General features: G+C 49.5%; 1 protein-coding gene across 1 annotated transcript; it reads right to left on the bottom strand.

Annotated features, from left to right (window-relative positions):
* Positions 1-463: 463 nt before the first annotated feature.
* CCDC167 (coiled-coil domain containing 167) lies at positions 464-15,801 on the bottom strand. Its single transcript, XM_060110041.1, has 4 exons — positions 15,718-15,801; positions 2,511-2,605; positions 2,259-2,311; positions 464-815 (listed from the first exon to the last, which is right to left on the bottom strand). Exons 1-4 carry the CDS (start codon positions 15,757-15,759, stop codon positions 712-714), a joined length of 294 nt encoding a protein of 97 aa, XP_059966024.1. The 5' UTR covers positions 15,760-15,801; the 3' UTR covers positions 464-711.
* Between the last annotated feature and the right edge of the window lie 8,775 nt (positions 15,802-24,576).

Raw genomic sequence — 24,576 nt, 5'->3', positions numbered from 1 at the left:
CCCCGCCTGATTTACTGGCCACTCACCGTAAGTCTGTCTGGTCATTACCGTGGCTCCGGCTGCCCACTGGCTCTGCCACACCTCGCCAGACTTGCAGCCTCTTGAAGATGGATTAACTCCGCACTCCCGTGGGACCACCACACGACCACCTCAAGTCCCCAAGTTGCCCTTTGCTGCACAGGCTGCATTTTTCTGCCATAATCACAGGCAGTGGCACCGACTGGAGGCAAGACAGGGTTTGGGGGGGGTGGCGGACGAGTGGTGTAAGGTCTGCCTCTCAGCCCCAGCAGTGCCCACGTCCTCGAGATGGCGCCCACCATGGTTTGCCTTAGGAAGCACTTTGCTAACGCCTTACTCCCCACCGAAGCTGCGGGCTTACCTTCAGGCCCCTCTCCTCCCTTGCATCCTGAATGCCACCCCACTGCCCCCAGCTGCCACCAGATCATGACATTTACTCAGCACACAGAAGCAGCCAGGGTGGTCTTTATTGCCTTTCCCTTGGGCTAAGCCAACACAAAGCCCTTCTGGAGACTCAAGCCCCACAGCAGGAATGGGAGGCGAGAGGGGCTGGGCCAACAGGAAGCCCTGCTCCGATGTCTGGGTCAGGGAGAAATGGCCCTTGTACCTTGGTCCTCTTGAGGTTTGAAGGGCCTGCTTGGCCGTGACCACGGAGCTGAGGGGAAGCCTGTGCTGACTGGGGAAATCTCAGGCTCACAGGGTCCAGTAGGCGTAGATAAGCGTCAGAAGGAGGAAGATGGCCACAGACAGCAGCATGTTCTTCCGGTTCTCCTGCCGAAGCAACTCCAGCTCCTTCTCTGGAAGGAAAAAGGGTGGTGGACAGGTGGTCTGGGCCCATCTGCTACTCTCATCTGCCTCCACCTATCCCACCAATGGGTACACACACTGCTGAGCACAGAGGTGTTCCCTCCCAGCTGCCTCCTTATCCATAAAAATGACTGTCCTCCTCGATCTGCCCAGATTTGGCTACAGATCCTGACCCCAAAAAAGCCCCAACCCCCAATGGTGCTCAACCATTTCTTTCCAAATGCAGTTGAAGATGGAGTATGTGAGGGAGACACAAAAAGGCCACACCTAAAAGCCAAGCTAGGTGGTGGCACGGCCTCACCAGGTGAGCCCTCTGGCCCGTCACTGGGTGCCCCCATGGTGCTCCTCCTTCCAGGGTGTCTCATCTGGTCAATTAGAGACTGAGGGCAGCTGGGACCTCCTTGGGCCTGACACTGGAGTAGGGCAGGGACAGGGTGGACCCACACCACCAGTGCTTCTAGTCCTGCCCTGCTGGATGCCCAGCTCAGCAGGAACGAGGTATGCTAAGACGAGGAAGTTTGTGCCCGCAAGGCAGTCAGGCTGCCTCTAGAGGAAGCAAGCCCTGCTACTTTACAGCCTGTATCCATTCATATGATACACAGGTGGTTGGTATTCTGTGAGGGCTCACTTGAGTGGTAAATGCTACAATTTTGTGTGAAAATTGCTAGGTTTGAGAGAGAACCGATGTCCCATCCCTCCCTGTGTGAGGAAGCAGGGAGATACCTGCAAACCAGCTCTGGGCAGGCCAGACGGGACCCGGGTAGGGGTATGTGACAGGCACCGTGCTAACAGTGTTGATTCAACCTGGTTCCTACAGGAGGCTCCCTGCCATATGGACTATTCTAGGGCTGATTCTCGGCCAGGTCTGGCCCCTCAGGGTGAATAGAACAGACAAGCCTGAGAGGCCTCTGCAGACCCATTTCCTCCCGGGCTGCTGGGGGCAGCGCCCAGCAGCCTCCCTCTAGCTCCGTGCCCTGTCTGGGCTCTACCTGGCTCTGCACCCAGCACCCAGAAGGTGGCAGCATTGTTCCACTCAGTAGCCCTTCACAGCACCCCAGTGGGAGGTTCATCCTCCACCCTGGACCCCAAAGACCCTATTCCCATCACTCCATTGCAGGGTTTTCCTGGGAGAAAGTGGAGGTCTGGGAGGAGGGGGCAGGGAGGACAGACCTCCCAAGTCAGGGTGGATGTGAGGATCTCTTCACCTGGCCACAGCCATACCCCTTCATCCCACAGGAGAAGAACAGACCCACAGGACTCTCCATCTCCCTTGGAACAAAGGAACAAACTTGCTCTTCCAGGATGCTGGGCCTTCAGTTGGTTCCTGCAACCCCCTGGGGGCTGGCTCTCTCCCAAAGAATGCCCTTGACCCCCATCACTTTGTGATCCTAGGACGTGAGGGTGGGGCTGGTAATGGCAGGGAGCTTTCTTACCATAGTTGGAGGCTTTGTTCATCAGGCTGCTTTTCTCCTTCTCCAGAGAACTCCTGTGAGGGGGAAGGGGTCAAAATGGCTCAGGCCCTTTTTCTTTTTCCCACCTGAGGGGCAGCTGGCACACCAGAGCAAGGGAGACAAGAGGAACATGGGCTCAGGTCTCTGGTGGCAGGGGGATGGGAGGGGTGGCAGTTGAGGGCTGGGGACCCAGGACAGATCGGAAGGACTGGGGGATGTCGGGAGGAGCATTACCTGGCCTCTGAGCTCAGCTCTGCCCCATAGAGCCTGGAGTTCACAGCCTCCAGGTCTCTCCAGCATCGTGACAGCTTCTTCTCCAGCCCATCTATCTGAAAGACACAGCACACCCAGCAGGTAGAGATGGGTGGCAGAGCCTTTCAATTTTCAAGACAGCTGGGATCCTGGGAGCGGGAGGAGGGAGCCTCTAGGAGTCTTTAAACTAGTAACTATGTTTTGCTGTCCTCTACCTCCACGTGGTGCAGGCTGACCCCGGCTAGAAACAGCTTTGAGTGTTGCTCAGGGTCTCCAAGCTGCCCTGACTCACTGGGCCAAGCATGGGTTGGGGCAGATAGGAGCAGCCCCCCCAGTCAGCTGTCTCCCCAGCACAGGCCCCAGTTGGGCCCCACAGCAGGAGCAACCAGAGCCCTGAATGTGGCAGGCACAGGCGGCTCCTAGAATGAAACGAGACGATGCAGGAAGCCTCTGCCTTTCCAAAGCATTCCACGCGTGATTAGACATCTAGGGGCCAAAAAGCAGAGGCATGTTTTCTTGTTGGTACACTTCATCTTAAAGTAACCTAAGCTGTAATAATACACATTTTCCCATGAGATTCAATAAAAGTTACTGACAGTACAGCTCATGTTAGTTTCTGACTCGGTTCTTGCGCAAAAGCATTGACCATCATCAACATAGCTGTAACTTGGGGGCAAAATAGCTAAGCTCCTGAAAGGCTGCATGCCAAAGGTACCAGTTCTCCCATTTGTTTTGATTATAGTTTCAGAGATGTGTTCTTGGGGAAATAATTTGAGTTATGGGGAAATGTTTTATGAAATACTGGACTGGATCATCCAAGGTCCTGGTATCATGCATTTGGCTTTGAAAGTTCATCTGTGTCCATCTGTCTCCAGGTGTCTAATCGGCCACCTCTCTAGGCCCGGGCCTGTTCTTCTTGAACCTCTGCCCTGGTGGGAGCCTAGATCTCAGTGGGTGGGAGTTCAGAGGGCCCTGTGTCCCTCACAGCAGCTGACTGAATAGTGCTTTGGGTCCAGCTAACGCTTGATTTTCCATATGACTTCACTCATTCTCACCACGTCCCTGGGAGGGATAGCGAATACTGACACAGGCTCTACTTCACAAGTGGGAGAACGGGTCCTCCAAGTGGAATGACTTTTCTGAGGAGTCACAGTGGAACACTCCTGTCCTTATCGGTCTCAGCCAGTTCTCTGCTCCAGTCCTTTCTGGAGCGGCCCCTGGACAGACGAGACGGTAATCAATGACTGCAACTACGAATCCCAGCATCCCTGGCCAGTGTTCTGGGGCCAGTGTCAGAGCTGCACTTGAAGACTCTGGGCCTTCTGCCCCTCCCCCTGGCCAGTACCCATCCCAGCCATTCTGGGTCAGCTACTTTCCCTCGTCCCAACGCCCAGCCCAAAGGACACACCATCTACCCACTTCCCTGCAGCCCCAGCCTGCTGCCAACTCCAGCTCTGGAAGCAGGGCCCGGTGGGAGGGAGCAACTGCAGAGCCTTGAGTTAACTGCTTGGTTAATTGTGTCACTTTTCTGCTAACGGGCACCAAAGGGAGGGCTGTCCTGGGAAACAGCCCCAGCCAGGAGATGGGGCCTGTGCCTGGGAGGCCAAAGGCCATGCTGAAACCTGCGCTGTAGGGAAATGAGCACTGGGAAGCCAGGCTCAGGGAACAGCAACAGCCTGATGTGAAGGTTAGTGGAGACGGAGCTGGGAGGAGCAGGTGCTTCAGGCCACCATGAAGCCTGCCCTTCATAGCAGTACCCCCAACACACACAGCCAGCCCCTCAGTACCCTAAGACTTGCTGTTTCCACTTCCCGGTGTAGAAACCACAAACAGAGCACCAACTTCCACACTGGGTCCCACACAAAGCTTGATTCTTGATGCTCTATCTCCTCCGTGAAGCCTTCTCTATGGCCCTTGGCTGGAGTGGTACTGCCTCCTTCCCCCGGCTGATTAACCACGCCTTCTCTCATGAAGCTGAGCGTGTATTGTGTCATCCAGCTACATGGGTCCAAACCTCATCTTGCCAAACTCTAGGAGACCCTAGGGCAGATGATGCAAACCTGCAGCCCAGTGGTCAAGTCTAGCCCAGATCGGCCCACGCCACTTGTGTATGTGGCTGCTGGGCCTCTCAGGATGCCTGACTTTGTAGCTCCTGTCCTAGAAGGCCTGGCCCACTGCAGTCCTTGTGTTTGTAGCCATGGAGGAATGAGTAGGGTTGGGTGTGGGTGGGGCCCAGGGGCTGGGCTTCATGTGGCACCGGGAGTCTAAAATCCTCCCCTCATGCCCACAGAAGCTGGAAGAAGCTAGGAGAAGCAGCTGTATGTGCACATAGATTATGCACTTTGTGGATTACCCAGTGCAAGTATTAGTCCTAGGTTAGATTTCTCCCTGCCCCACCTTCGGCCAGCCCCTGGTTTGCATGTCATTCTGGGGAGGAAGTTGGGGGACTTCCATCCCTAAACACCTCTACAAGGCTACCAAGGGCCCAAACGGGATAACTGGGCCAGAGCGAGGCCAAGAACTCACGCTCAGCAAAACCTTTAAGTTGAGGTTGGCAAACCACAAGTGGCCAAGCTGGTCTGCTGTCATGCTCTGGGCAGGGCCTGCGGAGCTGGCAGCTAGAGGCCTTTATCTGAACGAGCCCAATGTATCTGCAGTTCCATGAATACCCCACTTTCACTTACCACTTTTTAATGAGCTTAAACAGACTAACAAATCAAGGTTTTAGGGACTCAAGTTCTAACCTCCCTCTATGAGTATGTATGTCCTGCTGCAGCTCTCTCTGATTCCCTTCTAAATATCAAGTTCTCCTTTATAACCCAGCTGCTTGATATGGGCTGAGTGAGGGGGAGTCTGGGACTGTCAGGAGGCTCTTCAGTAGGCCGCAGACCCACCCTCAGAAGGTGACCCCACTAACAGTTAAACACCCTGCAGCATGTGTTGATGCAGAAGCCAGTTCTCAAGCAGCTATGATAACGGGTGCCAACATTCTCGTGACCTACTGGCCGCAGATAAGGCAGGGAGGGAGGGTCAGGATGCAACTTTTAGTTGTGGCTGGGGTTGGGAGGGGTGGCTACAGAGCAAAGCTAGCCCAGCAAGATGGACCCAGAAATAGGGGAGAGGACCCAGGAAGTGGGTCTTAAAAGAAGCCCCTAGTTGGCTTTTCAGTCAACTCTCAATGACATGCACATAGCTAATGCACTTCACAGATTCCCCAAAACAAATCTATAGTCCTTGATTAGCTTCCTCTTTGCCACCAGGCTGAAGGCAACAGAGGACAAGATAGCCAGGACCAGGAGAGAAAACACGGGTTAGGACCAGAATAAGGAGACAAATGTCAAGAAGATTCTGGAAGCATAAGGGTCAGAACTGGGCAAGCAGTTGGGAGCCCAAGTGCTCAGAAGCCTGAAATTGTAGTTCCTGAAAAATGTGGTAATAAGGAGTGTGGGCTGTAATCAGATGCCTCAGCTGGCCGTTCACTTGCCGTGTGTCTAGGTGACTTCCTTAATTCGGTGCCTCAGTTTACTCATGTGTAAAACAAAGATAATAATGTTTCCTGTTTCAAAGAATTGTGAGGATGACATGAGGCAAAACGTGTACGATCCTTAGTGCCTAACGCACAGAGTGATGGCAAAACAAGTGTTTGCTAGCATTATTATCAGAGAATGGTTTTCATTAGATCTGTAGGGAAAAGAAAGAAAATTGAGTTAATATGTGGCAAGAGTAAGAGGAGGTAGAAGCCGGGGTGCGTGGTGGAGAGTACTCTCCATTGGTCACTGGCTGGCAGCAGCAGGGAGGGGAGCCCCTCTGGCTCAGATATGGCCATCCTGATTCTATGGAGGGGTTCAGCAGGGGTGGGGCCTGCAGGTGGACCATCACAATAGCAATGCCTCTACAGGCCAGCCTCTCCAGCTGGCTCGGGACACGGCATGCTGGGAACCTCATGATCCTGCCGGGGGTTGAAGCTGGGGTGGGGTCTGGAGCTGGTGCCAAGTTGTAGAGGCTCGGCCTGCTGGAAGCTGAGGATGAGAGGTCTAGGGCAGCGTCTAAGGGCAGAACAGACTCAGGTGTGGTCTGGGCCCTGGTGGGCATCTGAGGAGATGTGGAATAGCAGGTGGAGCCTAGCAGCTGGAGTGCAGGTTCACTGACGCCATGGCTCTACAGCGCCTGGTGCCCAGCTAAGCTGGGAGCAGGAATGCAAAGCCCCAGAACTAAGGCAGGAAGAAGCCCCATCAAAGAGATCCGACCAACTCCAATGGGAAGAGGAGGTTACACTCTGGAGGCCAGGGAGGCTCCCAGGACTCCTGCCCAACAGGCTGGATAGTAGGTCAACTGGCAGGAAGGGCACGGCTGACCCAACCGGTTCAGTTCTGGGACTTCCCTGGAGCTGCAGGGGGCAGCACTGCTGGCTGTGACTGTCACAGGTAAAGTAATAGCCCAGGTAGGGACTGAGACTGGCACTCATTCAGGCACAGAGCCGGGGCAGAGAGTGGATGCCCCTGATGTACAATAACATGGACACAAGGAGTGTCCATGCATTACGTTTATACTCAGAAGACCAAGTGTCCATTTTTATACAGGAAAAAAGAACAGTATGTCTAAGTCACTGAGATGACAGTCAGTAGGTGAAACGGCTGCAAAGGGACCCAAGGAATCAGTAAGGCAGTGGTGTGAGCTCCATAACAGTTAGCCAACTGTGTGGCACGTCACATAGAGCTGAGGACCTGGTAGGTGTTGTGTAAACCTGTGTGCAAGCAGTTCAGGGGACTGGGAAATAGGTGGTGAATATGCAGGGTGTCCTGGTGGGAAAGTCTACTCTTGACCCCAAGACCAGAAGTAGCTAAAACCTGCTCATGGAGACTGCTGGTCTGAGCCTCGGCAGGGAAGAAGGGAGGAGAAGAAAGGGAGAAAAGATATATGGGGCAGGGAGTGGGAAGGAGCAACCCTCACGTAGGAGGGAGTTGAGGGCCCCAGGGGAGGCCCTGGAGACAGGATCCAGGAAGTTTGTACTTTAGCAGGAAAGGCCCACGAGGGATTCCTCCACAGTCAGGATGGGAACCGCTGCCTTTCTTAACCAGGCACGGACTGGGGGATCGGAGCCTGGTGGGTGGCTTCAAGAGTGGGCAAAGGAGCAGGCTCAGTGAGGAGAAGCATAAGACCAAGGATTCTCCACAGAGGTGGGGCTGTTTCCTGCAGAAGAACTCGAAGTTCTGAAGTCAGACTGACAGTCAAGGTCAGCAGAGGCCCCGACCCCAGCCAAGCGGGGCCACCGCGCCTGCTGGCAGTCACCAGAGCCAGGGTCTCTTCCTGCGGCCTTCCTCCAGGACCCCTCCCTCAGAAGCAGCTCTGAACGCTCGGCTGGCAGTTCAGTAGCCCTGAGACAGCTGAGCAAAATCGCCTCTGCCACCTGACTTGGGGAACAACACCCTATTCTCAGAGCTTTAGGGAAGTCTCCCTGGAGTCCTATATGCCATAAAACCACTGTGTTAAGAGAAACTGTAAAATTCTCCTGGAATCCATGGGTGGCGTCTTTTCAGGAATGTGGAGCCTCCCAGTACGGAAGCCCAGAATGAGGCCTCTTTGGGGGCAGGGAAGGTGAGTGCCATCTCGCACACAGATAAGTGCCCAGTGCCCAGGTCAGGCCAGGTCCGCGGGGGGCCAGCTCCAGTTCTGGCTGTTGCCAAGGCCTCCCAGCAGCTTTTTTCTGCCAATAAGCACTATTGAAGGTGGCTGAATGGTGCTCCCACAAGCATCTTGACAGCCTGGGAGGTGGCTCCCTGCCCACTCCCTAAGGAGCCACTGTCTAGGGCCAGACTTTCTTCTGGGAAAGGGCAGAGGCACCCTTGGGGCTTGGCACTGCCAAGCTAGCCACTGTGCTTTCTGGTTTAGGAAGTTGTTTCCTGTCTTGCTGGCCTTGCTCTTGGGAGATTCTGGGCTGTGAGTGACAAAAAGTGGCTGGGAATGAGTTAACCTCAGGAGTCAAAGCAGCGGTCATGGGGCATATCCTGCACCTGCCTGGCCGGGTCCTTGCTGGGCACCAAGACCTAACAAAGAGCACGGTGTCAAGGTACCTGAGCTCAACTCAAATCATGGACTTTCACATGTCTGGATGGCACAGCACAAGTCAGAACAGCCTCTGGAAGCCCAAAGTCCACAATAATACCAGTAGCAGCCAACACTACGGTAGCAGGCATATGTGCCAGGCACTGCTCTAAGCACCTCCCACGACTCCCTCACAGGACACTCACAATAACCCTGGCGGGAGAGGAGTAGCATCAGTACCCACACCCTGTGGATGAGGAAACTTGGGCTGCGGGGATGAAGTACCTTGTCCAGGGTCACGCAGCCAGTCCCCGGGGGAGCGGGCGGTTGGGAGCCGGTGCTGTGACCTACCAGCACACGTGGGAGGAGCTCAGAGGCACAGCCCGGAGCCCCTCGTAGCTCCTGGGCGTCAACTCCACTCCTTACACCCTGGGCCATGCAGTTTGTGGGCAGCTTCCCGTATGCTCCCCAATGTCTGCATCAACTCTGCAAGGAAGGGACTTTTTACAGTCTCCCCTTTACAGGGGAGCAAACTCCCACACGGAGAATTTAAGCAACCGGCCCTAGGTCGTGTCACTGGGAAGTGGCAGAATTGGGGTCTGAATCTGGGTTTTTCTGCTTCAGAGCTTATGCTCCTTCCACCTCTTCAAGCTCTTCCTCCAAAATCCCTCATGAAAACATTCATGACAAAGAAGGGTTCTGTGGAACAAAATCATTCCACATCCCAGTCGAAACCCATCTAAGCTTGTTGATCTGGCTTTAACAGATTCTCTACTCTGAATAATCTTGTATAAGGGCTTTGCTTGCTTTCTGTCCACATAACAGATACTCACTGTGAAGGGAGAACCTGATTGAAATCTGTTTGCTTGGAGACAGTGAGCGTCTCCAAGCCCAGCGTCTGTCCTCACACTGAAGGCAATTACTCTCTAACTCTGGGCTTCACGGGCATCCCAGGCACCCTCCCACAAACCGCCTACGCTGCCAAAGCACCCTCCAAAACACACACAAAACAGACCCGGGTTTGAGAAGGAAAAAGGTGGGCTAGTTGGGCCTGATAAGCCCTCCTTTCCCCAAAGTTTTTCTTCTCACTTGCTAATAACTCACAGCCCGGAGAGTGGTGTCAGCTGTTTCAGCTCCAGCCCCAGCAGTCTGGGAACCGGATTTCTGGAAATCCACTCATTTTCACATGTCAGGGAAGCCCCAAAATGTTTATTACAATGGGTAGAGAAGCCGGACCACCTGCCCAGATGGTCTCTGGCAGGAAATCAGGGGCTTCCCATCTGGGGCCTTGAGGCCACACAGCCAAGTGACATGGGGGTCATGGGCCTTGATTTTCCAGGTGACTATCCTCAAACCCCAAAGGACCGATTACCCTGATACCGCTTAAGGGATGTTCTTCTGTGGAGGAGGCTCTGTGAGGGCAGAAAACAAAAACCTCTGCCATGGCTCCCAAATCATCAGAAGTTTCTCTCCCAGGCTGGGCAGATGAAGACAATAAACCTCCCCGGTTTTTAATCAATGAACAACTTACAGGAAAAGCAGAGAGCCAAGGGACTTGTCATTTCTCTGGAGAGTCACCTCCCGCCCCAGGTCAAGAACGTGGAGGTCCTCCTGAAGCCCGCGCAAGCTCCGAGGGCTTCTGGTCTCTGAGAGGCTCTGCAAGCAGAGCCACGTCAGTCCTCACCTGAAGCCTTCAGCTGTCCCTGGGCCAGAATGTTGTCTGGGGTTTCTTTTCTCTTCTTTCCCCCAATATATATTTTTTGATAAAGTAGCAAAAGCTTCTTCATCACTGAAAGGCTCAAAGCACTTTTCCAGAATTGGCATCCACCCCGTGCCTTATGAATTCATTAATTAAGATGCTGGCAAACAGCCACTCCACACATGCTGACATCCAGCCGTGTTAGGTAATGAGGTTTTAGTCTCCTGACCCCCATCAGATGGAGTGGAGCCAGACGCAGGCTGCTGAGAGAAATCACCTGCCCAATGGCAACCTGTCGCTTGAGCCTGGCAGCAGGCGAGGCTCATTTAATGGTCAGCCACCCTTGAACTGTGTCTGCAGGCCTCAAGCCTTTCTCCCAGCCCTGACTGGGCAGCTGCCAGCAAGACAGTGTCCAGCCGCCTGCTCCACTGTGGCCTCCTGATCTCTCACCAATGAACCACTCAACTGGGCCCAGAAGTCAGGGGTGAGGGTTCAAGTGCCTCCTATAGCCTCTCAAAACCAATTCAGTAAATATTTATTGAGAGTCCACTAGGCTGCTTCTATCCCTTGTCTCAGAACACTGGTAGGTTCCTGTCAGCCTTGTAACAGCCTGTTCCAGGACTGAGACTGTCTTCATCCCCACTTAGTGCTCCTCCCTACCCCCAGGGAGCTCACAGTGGTGGCTGACACTACACAATCACAAGTGTCCACACTCCTCTCCTCCTGGTGCTCATCCTGCTTTGGCCATTTTCTCCACTCAACCTACCACCTACCCTTCATCGTCACTGATCCTGGCCCCTTTTTCTGATAAGAATTCCAGTGAATTTTAAATGACTCCCATTAGGGCTTCCCTGGTGGCACAGTGGTTGAGGGTCCGCCTGCCGATGCAGGGGATGCCGGTTCGTGCCCCGGTTCGGGAAGATCCCACATGCCGCGAAGCAACTGGGCCCATGGGCCATGGCCGCTGAGCCTGTGCGTCCGGAGCCTGTGCTCTGCAACGGGAGAGGCCACAACAGTGAGAGGCCCGCGTACCGCAAAAAAAAAAAAAAAAAAAAAAAGACTCCCATTAACTTTTATTCCCTCTAGCAGATACTATTAGTTGGCCAACACAACATTGATTCCCTACCCCTCCTCCTTTGCCTGCCTCCACCATAGAAGTAAGAAAAGCTCAACAGATGCTTTCCCAGCCTCACTGCAGCCAGAGGTGGTCATGACCCAGTTCTGGCCAATGAGATGTTCCAGAAGTTGGCTGGGAGACGACTGAGAGAGTTTATGCTTTGCTGATAAAAGGGACAACGATTGTTATAGTTCCTTTTTCTTTTTTCCCTGACTTAAAGTTGAATATGATGACTGGAGCTGTGGCAGCTATCTTGTGACTAAGAGGAAACAGCTAAGAGAATGCAGAAACACCAGCTCTGACACAGCTGAGCCTTTGAACCAATGCCAGTAGCCACCTCCCTCCAAATTTCTTGTGATGGGAAAAAGTATATTCTTGTTTGATTAGGTCACTGAGGTCAGTTTTCTGTAACCTGTAGCTAAAACCTTTCCAAACCGACAGATTTTTGTACTAGGGACCAGATCCAACCAAGTTATCCCCTTAAAGATGTCAGCTAAGACACTGCACATCTGTTAACTAAAGACCAACTGGCTGTTGAAACATTTAAGACACTAAGAATGGTCCAGCTGAGGAAGAAAAGTACAATGACCAAATAACAGCTCATTACTATCAGAAATTAAAAAACAGGGCTTCCCTGGTGGCGCAGTGGTTGAGAGTCCTCCTGCCGATGCAGGGGACACGGGTTCGTGCCCCGGTCCGGGAAGATCCCACATGCCGCGGAGCGGCTGGGCCCGTGAGCCATGGCCGCTGAGCCTGCGCGTCTGGAGCCTGTGCTCCGCAACGGGAGAGGCCACAACAGTGAGAGGCTCGCGTACCGCAAAATAAATAAATAAATAAAAAACAGGTTTTACATCAGCCAAAATCCTATCAGTTTAGACTGAAATGCATCCTTTCCCTCGACCAGAATCCTCCTGTCAGTTTAGACTGAAATACAACCTTTCCCTCCTCCCACACAACTTGAAAATCAGTACCAGAGCTGGTGATTTCTCACCTGAATTATAATTCTCTCATTATTCAGAATAAAACTCATAGCCAGTTTTTCCCAAATCTGAGATCTCACAAGGTGGCAAATGAGTTGGATAAAAAGGTCTTGAAAGGAGCCACAAGTTGGGAAGGCTGGGAGGTGCCTTGGTGTCCTGGGAGGTGACTGCCCAGTACAGCTGGCCCCAGCCAACCCTCAGGGGGAGTGCTCAGTAATTGCTTCATTACAAGTGGAGGCTGTTTGCAGGTGCTGAGATCACTCACTTGTGGGAGTTTTATTGCACTTGTCAGATTAACATTTTTGATTAAATCACCACTTCACTGGCTTTGAGCACACGACTTTTAATAACAGGACAATATCTACTGCTACTGAGCACCAGCACACATTCAATACTCAGATCTGCAGGGGGCAAAGGAGGAACAATGTGAGGAGATGGCTAGATGCCAAGTTTTTTCTCAGGTGCACAGTGGCAGAGCTCAAATCTTAGAATATCCAAGCAAAAGGTAACCTGACATCAAGATGGCCAATGTAAATATCTATATTGGTATTGATAGGTTAAGAAAATAAAGGGGTGAAGGTGACTGGTATACGGCACTAGGAGAGCATGTACCCCACCAAATTCAAAACACTTTTAAAACCCGTGTCAGCCAAACAAAAGACATCTATGATCATCTATGATCTATATGTGGACCACAGTCAGCGAGTCTTGTGTCTGTAACCCCTGGTGAAATTCAAGTCCTTCATGTTACAGATGAGGAAACTAAAGTCCAAACAAGGGGGCTGACTTAGCCACGATGGAAGGACACGAAAGAACTACGAAGGCTACTGATAAGAAAGCACTGTTTGTTGATTATCCACCCTGTGCTGCACGTGCTAGGCACTTTACAAATACTGTCTTATTTAATCCTCAAAACTACACTGTGAGGTAAGATGGAGTCTGCTGAGGAGAATTGGGCTGTCCACTAAAATACACTCTTCTTCCATAGCAATGGAGCTGTAGTTGGGCACATGGCCTCCTAGCTGATGAATGCATGTCCCACTTACCCCTTGCAGGCTTTGCCTCTTAGCTGCATCTTTGCCAATGGAAAGCGGGCACTCTGGGCCCAGAATTCTTAAGACAGTGGGTGTGCTTTCTCCACTCTCTCTTTCCCACCAGTGGATACCTCAATGGAATGCAACCTAGTTTCATTCATGAGGTGACAACAGGCCCTGGCCCCCAGCAGAGCCACAAGACGGAAGGAATATGGCAGAACCAACACTGTCCTGGTACTCTAGACCAGGGGTTGACAAACAATGGTCTGTGGGCCAAATACAGTCCATGACTTGTTTTTGTAAATAAAGTTTTATTGGAACACTCTCATTAATTTATATACTGCCTATGGCTGCTTTTGTGCTAAGACATCCTATCTGAGTACAGCTGAGTCTCATTATTTGTGGTAGTTATGTTCTATAAGGTTGCCAACAATGAATTAGCAAATACTGAACCAGGTTAGGTTCTGGTGAGCCTCTGGTCACAACATTTTTATCAGCTGATCAATACAAAACCTTGTTTTGTGTGTGCTTCTGTTTAAAGAGACCTTATTTAATACATATTGTTGATTAATTAACACTGAACTCACATCCAACAGGACTATAACTCATGCCTGAGAAAGCTTATCTAACACACATATTTTCTCCATGAGGCATGTCACAGCCTTCTTACACTTTGGAAGACTAAATAGCACTTCAGCACGACACTCGAGGGCCATTTTAAACGGCAAAATCACCAAGAAAAGCACAAAAATGCAAGAAACTTGGCAGTAAATACACCAGAAAAAGGACACTTGTTTACAGCACACAGAAGAGCTGAAAAATAAGACACAGCATTGCCTTGTTCCACCTTAACGAGACACATGGGTCTCAGGTGAATCAAATCTTGACGCTTTGAGTCAGCCTGTTAATTACTACAAAAGCATTTCGAGGACTGATTTGGGGGTTACAAGTACATTTTAGTAAGTAGACAAATGCACAAATATGGAATCTGTGAACAATGAGGATCAACTGTAGTTGCAACAGAGACCATATGGCCCACAAGGCCTAAAATATTTACTATCTGATCCTTTATAGACAACATCTGCCGATCCCTGCTCTAGCCTGTTAGAAAAAAAACAAACAACTTTCTTGTTCTTGAAGCCACTGAATTTTGGGGTTTCTCTGTTATAGCAGCTTATCATGTTCTAATACAGGCTATAAAGTCTAGGCTAGTTCCATTTCAGAGTGCCATCTCATTTTAGCATCTATAGTCTCTCTTACAAGGAGATTCACATTTCCATCGTTTTTTTCCCTACCAAGTTGGCCAATATTTCTCAAGGGGTGGTACTAAAACCTCCTGCATAAACACTGGTGTAGCTTGTTAAAAATACAGATTCTTTGTTAAAAATACTCACCCAAGTCCTACTGAATTACTCGGGGTGGGGGAGATTCAACTCTCCATTTTTAAGACAGATGATTCTTAATGCGTTCTTAAGATTGAGAACCACTCAACTGGTAGTAAGCTCAATAAGACAATTACCCAGTATCTTCCTTGCAACCCCAGGGAGGGTGATCTAAGGGGGAACAGTAACACAGGAGAAACAAGATGCACCAGAAGGCAAATCACCTGTGCTTGATTCTCGGTGCCTCAACCGTTTCAACGGCTGGGCTCTACTTGAAACCTCAGGTTCCCCATCTGTAAAAATCTCACAGGTTTGTAGTGAGCGCAAATAAAGTAACAAATAGCAGCTGCTCGATATTCATCAATTTTCTTTCCTTCCATATGCAGTCAATTATTTGTAAGCTCTTTGCGAACATCACCATTCCAGAATTCTCTACAAATTCCCACAGGTTCCCAAAGTAATTTTCAAGCTTCATGCTTTAGTACCCCGGAGGAAAAATTCCCCATCTCAAGGGACAGTTAAGCCACCAGTAATACATTAAACAGTATGGGGTCCCTCACTTCTGGGGGTGCCCTCATCTACAGGTCTCTAACCCTTTGGGATCCCCTCACCTGCGAGTACCCAACCCTTTTGGGTCCCCTTCACTTAAAAGTCTCCCCTCAGGGCCTCAAGATTTCGGTGTCACGCCCTCTTTGGTGCTCCCCTTACCTGCCTGTCTCTTCCTCTCTGGAGGTCCCGTGGCCTTCTGTTCCCAGCTCTCGTGGCCCCTCGGGCTCTCCAACCTTCGGTTCCCCCAGCGGGCCGTGTCCCAAACCCACGTCGCCCTCACTTCCTCCCCTCACTCCCTCCTCCAACCTGCAGCCGGGCCGACCCACTACCCCGCCGCGGGGAGAAGGCAGTTCATGACGTGGCCCACCCCGCTTTCTCCCCCTCACCTCTAGTGCGACGCCCAGATTCTCCCGCTTCTTTTTAGTCATGTTACTCGCCGGGTTCCCGGAGTCATTATTGGACTCGCCCACCGGCGGCGCCACGCATGCGCAAACCCCTGTGCTTCTCCCTCATTGGCCGCCGACGTGGCGGGAGGTGGGACTACTGGCGGTGTCCATCTAGTTGAGGGGCGTGGCCAGCTTGGAGCGGCCATGTTTATGAGGGGCAACCGCTCTTTGAGGCTTCAACCTAGCGGGTGGTGGGAAGAGGATAACTAGATTGGCCCGGGAGGAACGACGGCCCACCCAGGGGTGGAGCTGGCCCTTTCCTTACGAATTCAAAGGCACTTTACAGCACAGAGAGGCTGTTTCTTCACCCCGTCGTCTTCTGTACCCTTCTTCCTTTTTGTGACCACCCTGCCCAGTTTGAGGCCAGCTCCCATCCCTTCAATTCTGTCAAGTTCTTTCCGACCTCCAAGGCCCATCCTGAAGCACTGATCCTCCATGAAGCCCCATCTTGAGCCTCTTGGCCCTTTGGGAGCTGATCATGACCTTCTGTTGTTATTCCTCCTTTTTGTCTGTGCTTACTTATTTTTCTTGTTTTATTGTAACAGAAACAGCCTACAAACGTCACAGAAAACTTTTAAGTGAAAAGCAGCATCCTTTACCCTACTGTTCTTAATACAGTTCCTATATTTGTTTCTGTATATTCCGACCCAGGCTTGGTCTCAGACATTGTATTATACTGTTGTAATCCTACTGTACGGTATGCTGTAGACCTATGTCCTTTGAAATGGTTTGACTGTGATCCAATGATTAAAAAATAAAATTTTGTATCATGACCCAGTTACCCATATAACTGAAACCAAATTTTCCTGATAAACACCTTTACCATCTTTGATGCATTCAAATATTTTCTAATCTAGTCTATTTCATTAAAAAAAAACTTGGTGGCAGGACACCTATTAATTTTATTTCATGACTCATTAATGGATATTGAACTGCAATTTGGAATAAACATTTTCCCATGTTTTGAAATCATCATTTGCGAAGGCCGTATATGCCACCAAGTGAATACATCCCATTCTTGTACTGGACATTATTATATTGGACGTTACCTCCAAATAATACTAAAGCAAACATCTTTGTGTACATAGCTCTGTCCTTCTGAACTATTATTATTATCGTTTTGCCTTTTATACTGTCATTTATTATGGATACACTGTTAGTCCACAGATGTAATCTCTTTGCCTATTATATATCACACACATAAATATTAGCATATAAATAATATATTCTTCATTTTGAGATTTTTTTCAGTACAGTTTCTGTCTTTATTTTTTACCTTTTGGTTAACCCCTTACCTTCTTCCATCCTCACACATTCACGCAATACTACACATCAGCTCCCTATCCGTATTTCAGCCAGATAACCATCTGAATTATTTCTTTAAGATAAATTCTCACAAGTGGAATTATGGGGTCAAAGACTATGAGACGGGAATCGAAGCTCCTTATTTTCTGACCAGTTATCTCTCTGTTGGAGTCTGTGTTTCTGTGTGTGAATAATAACCCTGATGCAGTGTTTGGGTGAAAAAAAAATGTTTTCAGATCTGTTTTCTCTTCTTGATAGAGTCATTGAATGATGGAGCAGGAGGGGAACTGAGATACCATCTCGCCTGACCGCCTGACTGAGGCCACAGAGGGAAAGTAGTAAATTCTGTCTGAACAGGAAGCAGGCTGCTCAGAAGTTGTTTAGTGCAGGGCTTCCCTGGTGGCGCAGTGGTTGGGAGTCCGCCTGCCAATGCAGGGGACACGGGTTCGTGCCCCGGTCGCAGAGCGGCTGGGCCCGTGAGCCATGGCCGCTGAGCTTGCGCATCCGGAGCCTGTGCTCCGCAACGGGAGAGGCCACAGCAGTGAGGGGCCCGCGTACAGCCAAAAAAAAAAAGTTGTTTAGTGCAGTTCTTAGCTTAACACCCAGCCCAAGAAAAAATTAATCAAGAACATTGTCCATCAACTGTCAATCAACAGCATTTATTGTCAGAACACTCTTCATATCATTGGTTCTGATCCAGAAAAACCAGAGTCTGTGCTTCCCAATTGTCAGAGGCACAAGCCCAGGGAAGGTGAGAAGAGGAGGAAAAACACTATGTTCTTTTAAAAGTGGTTCCTTCCGCATTTGTTTGGCACCAAGAAAAAGTCACATAGATCTGGATACGTCTCATGTCAGTCCCATGTCTCTCTTCCCCATTCCCTGTGAAATGATGCGTGAGCTGTCATCCTTCTCCCCAAAGAGCCTTGGATTCTCCAAGCCAAACCTTGTTCCACGGTTCTGCTAATGGGACAAAATACTTGAAGTGGGGCTGGAATGAGAGCCTATGTGGGTTGGAGTGAGGCCAACCGGGATTCCAGTCCCAGCTCTGCCACTTAACAGTGGTGTGACTTGGGGCAAGATACTTAAATTTGCTGAGCCTTAGTTTCCATGACTAAAACAAGCTCATTGTGTCAGACTTATAGGGTCATTGTGAGAATTACTAAGTGGTTGGTACTGTGGCTTGTGAGTGACCAGGAGAGACTCAGCAGAACTGATGTACCTGCTGCCAGCTTTTCATTACAGGGTTTCGCTTAGCAGTTGCTGCCATTCATATATTTTGTTATTGTTTTGATATCAGTTTCTATCAGCTTTGACATTACTGTAAACGATCTGTCATTAGGAGTTTGGGGCAAATACTTGGGTTGTTTCCTGCTATCAAGGATGCGTAGTTTACTGCAAAAGACAGCCACTAACATACACAAGTGTCTCTCCGCAGAGAGGAGATCCCCTCTTCACATCTCTACTCATCTTTCCTACTGAGACCATCGATTTTGGGTTTCATGTGCCCAGACACCACAGATGGTGGTTATCCCCATGGCGTTGGGGAGGCTGAAAGAGCCTCAGGTAACCCACAACATTCCTTTCATCCCCGGATACATAAAAGACCAGCTTTGGGGCTTCCCTGGTGGCGCAGTGGTTGAGAGTCCGCCTGCCGATGCAGGGGATGTGGGTTCGTGCCCCGGTCTGGGAAGATCCCACATGCCGCGGAGAGGCTGGGCCCGTGAGCCATGGCCGCTGAGCCAGCGCGTCCGGAGCTTGTGCTCCGCGACGGTAGAGGCCACAACAGTGAGAGGCCCGCGTACCGCAAAAAAAAAAAAAAGACCAGCTTTGATTCCCATGGGGGCTGTTTGCTGAGCCTAACGCAGCTTGGCCTGGCTTCCTGCTGTAAACTCTGCCCACACGCAGATGGGTTACTGCGAGCCAGCTGTCTGTCTGTCTGTCTTTGTTCTCCAGTGAGCTGTGGTCCTGAACTGTCTATCTGGGAGTTTTAGAGCTAAGTTTTTAAGGAAAATCGAGCACTGCACTGGCAGACAGGAGAAATCGGTTAATTCCTGGCTAGGCCAGGTTCTCACTGCATAACCTTGGTCAGGTCAACCCTCCTCTTTGGCTCTCAATTTCCTTGTCTGTGAAATGGGCACAGTGGAAAAATTAGACAGCTTAGATACCCTAGGATTCTTTTTTTTTTTTTTTTTTTTTTTGCGGTACGCGGGCCTCTCACCATTGTGGCCTCTCCCACTGCGGAGCACAGGCTCTGGACGCGCAGGCTTAGCGGCCATGGCTCACGGGCCCAGCCGCTCCACGGCATGTGGGATCCTCCTGGACTGGGGCATGAACCCGTGTCCCCTGCATCGGCAGGCAGACTCTCAACCACTGCGCCACCAGGGAAGCCCTAGGATTCTATTTTTAATGGCCTTGTTATTTGTAAAGTGCCCAGATGTAAGGCACCCTCATTGGCTGTAAGGTAGACATATAAAATAAGAACCAATCATTACCCTCAAGATATCTTCAGTCTAGTTAGAGAGACAGACTGACAACATGAAATAGTGAATGCCAGGCAACATATAATTAAAAGCCAGCTGTCTGGTACTTACTGTTGATGCATTAGGAGCTCAGGGGAAAAAAAGAATGCTGTGAGTATTGGGGGTGGCTTTGGAGGCTATGGGTCCTGGAGGATAGACGAGATTGGGTCAGGTGAAGATGGGGAGAGGACACTCCAGAGGGGAACCCAAGGGCTTCTTGTGCCTACAGGAGGCGCCTTTTTCAACTCTGCACGAAAACACTGTATAGGCTAGCCACAACCCTGGCTTATTTGTCATGGAGACACTTAGGTCAATTTTTCCATCCCTTGTCCCATCTTGGGCTTGCCTGACCCATGGGTCCCAGACCTGGACCCCTACCACTGCCCCGAGGGCACCTTCTCAGAGCAGGAGTGGGGGAGAATGGAATCATTCACTGTCAGAAGCATTTCAGGCAGGAAATGAAGAATTTTGTAGGTGGTTAAAAATACAGTGGAGGCTGATTTATGTTTGAATTTTGTTCCAGGACAGCAGATTATAGCCCAGGTTCTGAGGCAAAGGCAGCTGTGTCTTTATGGCCTGCTTAGATCAGTTTTATGTCTTAGTGGTTTTTATGCCTCAGCTAAGCCAAGATGCTCGAACTTTTTGTCCCATACTTCACTGGGGAACTCATGTACCACTCCTGCACCCAACCTCATTTTCCCATAAATAGGAAAAAAAGCAAAATAGCTGAAAATAATGTTTTTGCTTCCTACTTAGCTGGTATCCAGTAATTTAAGCTAAATTAAATCAAATCATAAATAGATGATGAATCCACATGACACCCTGAAGTAGATGTCAGGGAACATCGTGAAAATAAAAGGACAGAAATCTAAGTATTGTTGAATATGCAGATCACTCCATCCCATAATATTTTCTTGATAAGAAGAAATTTCTTTCTTTTTTTTTTTTTTTGCGGTGCGCGGGCCTCTCAGTGCTGTGGCCTCTCCCGTTGCGGAGCACAGGCTCCAGACGCACAGGCTCAGCGGCCATGGCTCACGGGCCTAGCTGCTCCACAGCATGTGGGATCTTCCCGGACCAGGGCACGAACCCACATCCCCTGCATCGGCAGGCGGACTCTCAACTACTGCACCACCAGGGAAGCCCCAGAAGAAATTTCTATCAGATATTAGCACCAAGAAAAGCTATGTGGCTCTTCCTGGCATGCTAACAGGTCTTTACCTCATGGCTACTCTACCTTTTGTAACTGATCATGCTTCGCACTTTTTTTGTACATGATGAAGCTCAGATCTGAACCTGTTCAAGGATTTTGAGCAGAGGTTTCCACGTACTAGCATTCTCCCTGGCTTTATTTTCTTTTTCTACCCTTGTTTTCACTTTGCTCTATCACTTTATCTATTTTTATCTCACTGTATTGTGTGCATTTTGATAAACTACCTCAAATCCTTTTTTAGAACACAAAGGAGCATAAATAAATCAATAAATACATCCTGTGTTTGTAAATATGGCACTTTGTTCTTTCTAAGGCAAATTTTCACAGCCATTAGCTCTGTGGGTCCTCACATAGCACTGTAAGGAAAGTTAAGCAGGCTCAGTCACCCTCATTTTGCAGACAAGGAAGCTGAGGTACATCCATGAATAAAATGGTTTGCATAAGAGGACAAACCCACTCTTCCATCTGTATAGAAGATCACCTGAACCCCTCTGAAGAAGGAGACAGGAATATGAAACAGCCCATTAGGTGACCTTTTTGTAGAGATGCGGAATGAGAAGGAGGAAAGTTTGGAGGTCACCACTGGAGAGGACACAAATTGGGGTGACCATTGGCTTCAGAGATTCCTCCAGAGTCCATATCTGTGTTGTCATTTCTACCGCCTCCTGCCTTTTGATAACAAACCCACTCCCACCTGTCACACGGATGGCATATAACTCAAGCAGGGTAGCCAGTCATAGAACCACATGCTCCTGGCCATAGTGATTCATTCAGACAGGAGAACACATGACCCAAGCTGGGCCAATAGGAGTTCTTCACTGAGATTTTTAATCTCTAGCTGGGAAATGAAACCTCATCTCAGCTCTGGTTGCAGAGCTGTTGAGATGTGATCCTGGAACTGCTGATAGCTGTGCTCCCTTCTATGAAAAGAGGCTCCTGAGGAGTATAAGGGGAGGCCAGCAGCATGAATAAAGCAGCAGCTGTGAGAGGTGGTGAGAGAGAGTGACTTGTGGATGTTTGGGGCTGAGATTCCAGGCTCCTTACCCTTGCCCCTCCCAGGATGGAGGCCAATACATCCCCTTTTTTGAGTAAGATAGTTTGAGCTGGGTTTCTCTCACTTACAGCCTAGAGATTTCTGAATTCATATAGTTTGGAGACTGAGTTTGTTTTTGTTTCTGAGGGAACCCTGAAGTTCTGCTTTTCTGGAATCCAAATTTTGGTCTCCTGTGTCTACACAACTGGACTCTCAATGTTTAAATCTCAGTGTTTAGCTTATGCAAGGGAGCTTAGGCCCTGGGAAGTGATAATAATAATTACCAGCCCATTGTCATGCATCTGCCACTGGAACATAAACAAAGGCAGTAGAGCTTAGTGGTTCAGAATGTGGCACCTGGCTCTGCTGCTCATCAACTGTGTGACCCTAGGCAAGTTACTTAACCTCTGAGTCTCAGATTCCTCATCTGTAAAATGGGGATAAAATAGTAGGCACCTCATAAAATTTTTGTGAAGATTATATTAAAATAATCCATTTCAGCACATAATGCTGTGCCTCATACCTCATTAGCACACCATAAATGTAGCTCAAGTATTTTGGATAATTTTACATGTACTATCCCTCGAGAACTTCTATGAACGTGAAGCAGAACAAATATTCTCGTATTCGTTTGGCCAATGAAGACTCTGATGTTCAGAGGGGTTAAGTGACCCATGCAGGCCACATAATAAGTGGAAAAGTCTGGATTCTTGATATTGGAGTCAAATCCAGTGTTCTCTCCTTTGGACCATGTTACCAAGTGGTGCTGTGCTGGCTATTGTCAGGAAGCCAGTTTAACAGCTTATAAAGGGCACTATCCCTCCAGGCACAGAGTCCATTAGCGAAGCCAAATTCTGTCCAGGAGGCTGCTTGCTGAGGACAGAGGATTGGTACTGGAAAGATGCCCACAGAAAAGACTGCTTAAGCTGGCTTCCCTGGTCACCTCCAGCAAGTGTCTATCTATATTCCTCTAACTCTTCATCCTCCCTGTCAGCTCCCAGCACCCACACATCTCACATATAAGAATTCTAGAAGACAGACTGCCAGAATCAGAAAGTAATATAGAGATTGCTCGAGTCCATCCATTCATTCAGCAAACATTTGTGAAGCTTCTACTCTGTGTCATGCATAGTAGATGTTACGGTGAACAAGACACAGATCAAATCTCTCATTTTACAACTGAGAAAAACCAAGTCCTAGGAAGGAAGATGGTTTCCCTAAGGTCTACAGTGAGTTAGTAACTTTGTTAGACATCTAGATGTATCTGCCTAGCTCACAGCAGCACCCCCTTTTCTGAGGTTTACGTGATCTCACCTTCCTTGTCATAGCTGATTGGACCGGGGGAAAAAAAAACACCTGACTGAAGCTAAGCCAACCAGATTTCATCTCCCAGGAATTTGACCCTGGTATGAGATGCTGATTTCAGCCCAGAGAGAAAGGAACAGAAGGAATGCACGGTCCTATCAATAGTCTATCTATCTCCCCTTGGGTGTTCTACCAGTACCACCCATCCCTTATATCTTTCCTCTTCATTTTGGGAGTTTTGAATGTTTTTTTTTCTTCTTGCAACAACAACAAAAAAAATAAACTAAAGTAAGACTGTGTTCAAACTTTTTTTTTTTTTTTTTTTTTTTTACGGTACGCGGGGCTCTCACTGTTGTGGCCTCTCCCGTTGCAGAGCACAGGCTCCAGACGCGCAGGCTCAGTGGCCATGGCCCACGGGCCCAGCCGCTCCACACCATGTGGGATCCTCCCAGACCAGGGCACGAACCCGTGTCCCCTGCATCGGCAGGCGGACTCTCAACCACTGCGCCACCAGGGAAGCCCCTGTGTTCAAACTTTGATTAAAACCTAAGCCTCCTGTCTCCCAGACCTGTGTTCTTTCCATCATGCCAACTGGCAGCAGAGATGCCTTCCCTAGGATCTCTCAGAACTCTGGCCTTTGGATTTGCCAAACGAAACCTTGCCACCCAAAGGGGTTCTCAGCGTTCAGAGAAGGGGGCTCTGGGAGATGCCAGGCCCCTTGATCTCTAGAGCAATTGCTTTTGGTGTGTGTGTGATGGTTTCCAGAACAGCAGGAGAGGATGGTGTTTAAAAGTTCAGGCCCTGAAGCCAGACTGCCTGAGTTCAGATCAATCCAGGTCCTCCACCCTTGGGCAAGTCGATTTTCTCAGTTTCCTCCTCTGATATTTACCCCCATGGGGTTGTGGTAAGTCTCCATATATGTATGAAGTGCTTGGAATCGTGTACAACTAATGCTAGCTATTTACTATGCAAGCAGCCTGATTTTTTAGATTGCATTTGCTTATAAAACATTCCCAGACCCTTAAGGTTTAGCTTTCACTCACTTCTCTAGCTACTGCTAGTCCCCTGAGATCCACCTTGGCCTGATCACATTTTTAGCATAAAAACAAGTAGCATTCAAAGCCCAAATCAGATACACACATGAAAAGCAATCAGTCTCTGACCTTTTACACACATTGATGTGTGTGTTGTACCTCTGATGAGGTAGTTGTCTCGGCTAGTACACTCCCCTAAGGCAAGAGCTGACCAGCCTGATTAAAGTTTCTCATCAAACCTACATTCAACAATCATTTATTAAGTGCCTACTATGTTCTGAGCTCTGTACTGGGGCTGGGGGACAGGGGCTTTCTGTGTGGTGACAGACTAAAAGATAAATACAATACCATGTTCCCAGCACTGTGAGAGAGGCAAGCCTAAGGATCTATGAA

The sequence above is a fragment of the Mesoplodon densirostris genome, chromosome 10 (genome assembly GCF_025265405.1).
Source record: "Mesoplodon densirostris isolate mMesDen1 chromosome 10, mMesDen1 primary haplotype, whole genome shotgun sequence".
Taxonomy (NCBI): Eukaryota; Metazoa; Chordata; class Mammalia; order Artiodactyla; family Ziphiidae; genus Mesoplodon; species Mesoplodon densirostris.
This window is presented reverse-complemented; position numbering and strand designations above follow the sequence as displayed.

What these genes read in the sequence shown, in the direction of transcription:
- CCDC167 (XM_060110041.1), bottom strand. Translation starts at nt 15,759, where the DNA reads ATGACTAAAAAGAAGCGGGAGAATCTGGGCGTCGCACTAGAG. An exon ending in GAGCTGAGCTCAGAGGCCAG is followed by an intron (nt 2,312 to 2,510) that starts GTAATGCTCCTC and finishes TCCCCCTCACAG; the next exon opens with GAGTTCTCTGGAGAAGGAGA. An exon ending in GAACAAAGCCTCCAACTATG is followed by an intron (nt 816 to 2,258) that starts GTAAGAAAGCTC and finishes TTTTCCTTCCAG; the next exon opens with AGAAGGAGCTGGAGTTGCTT.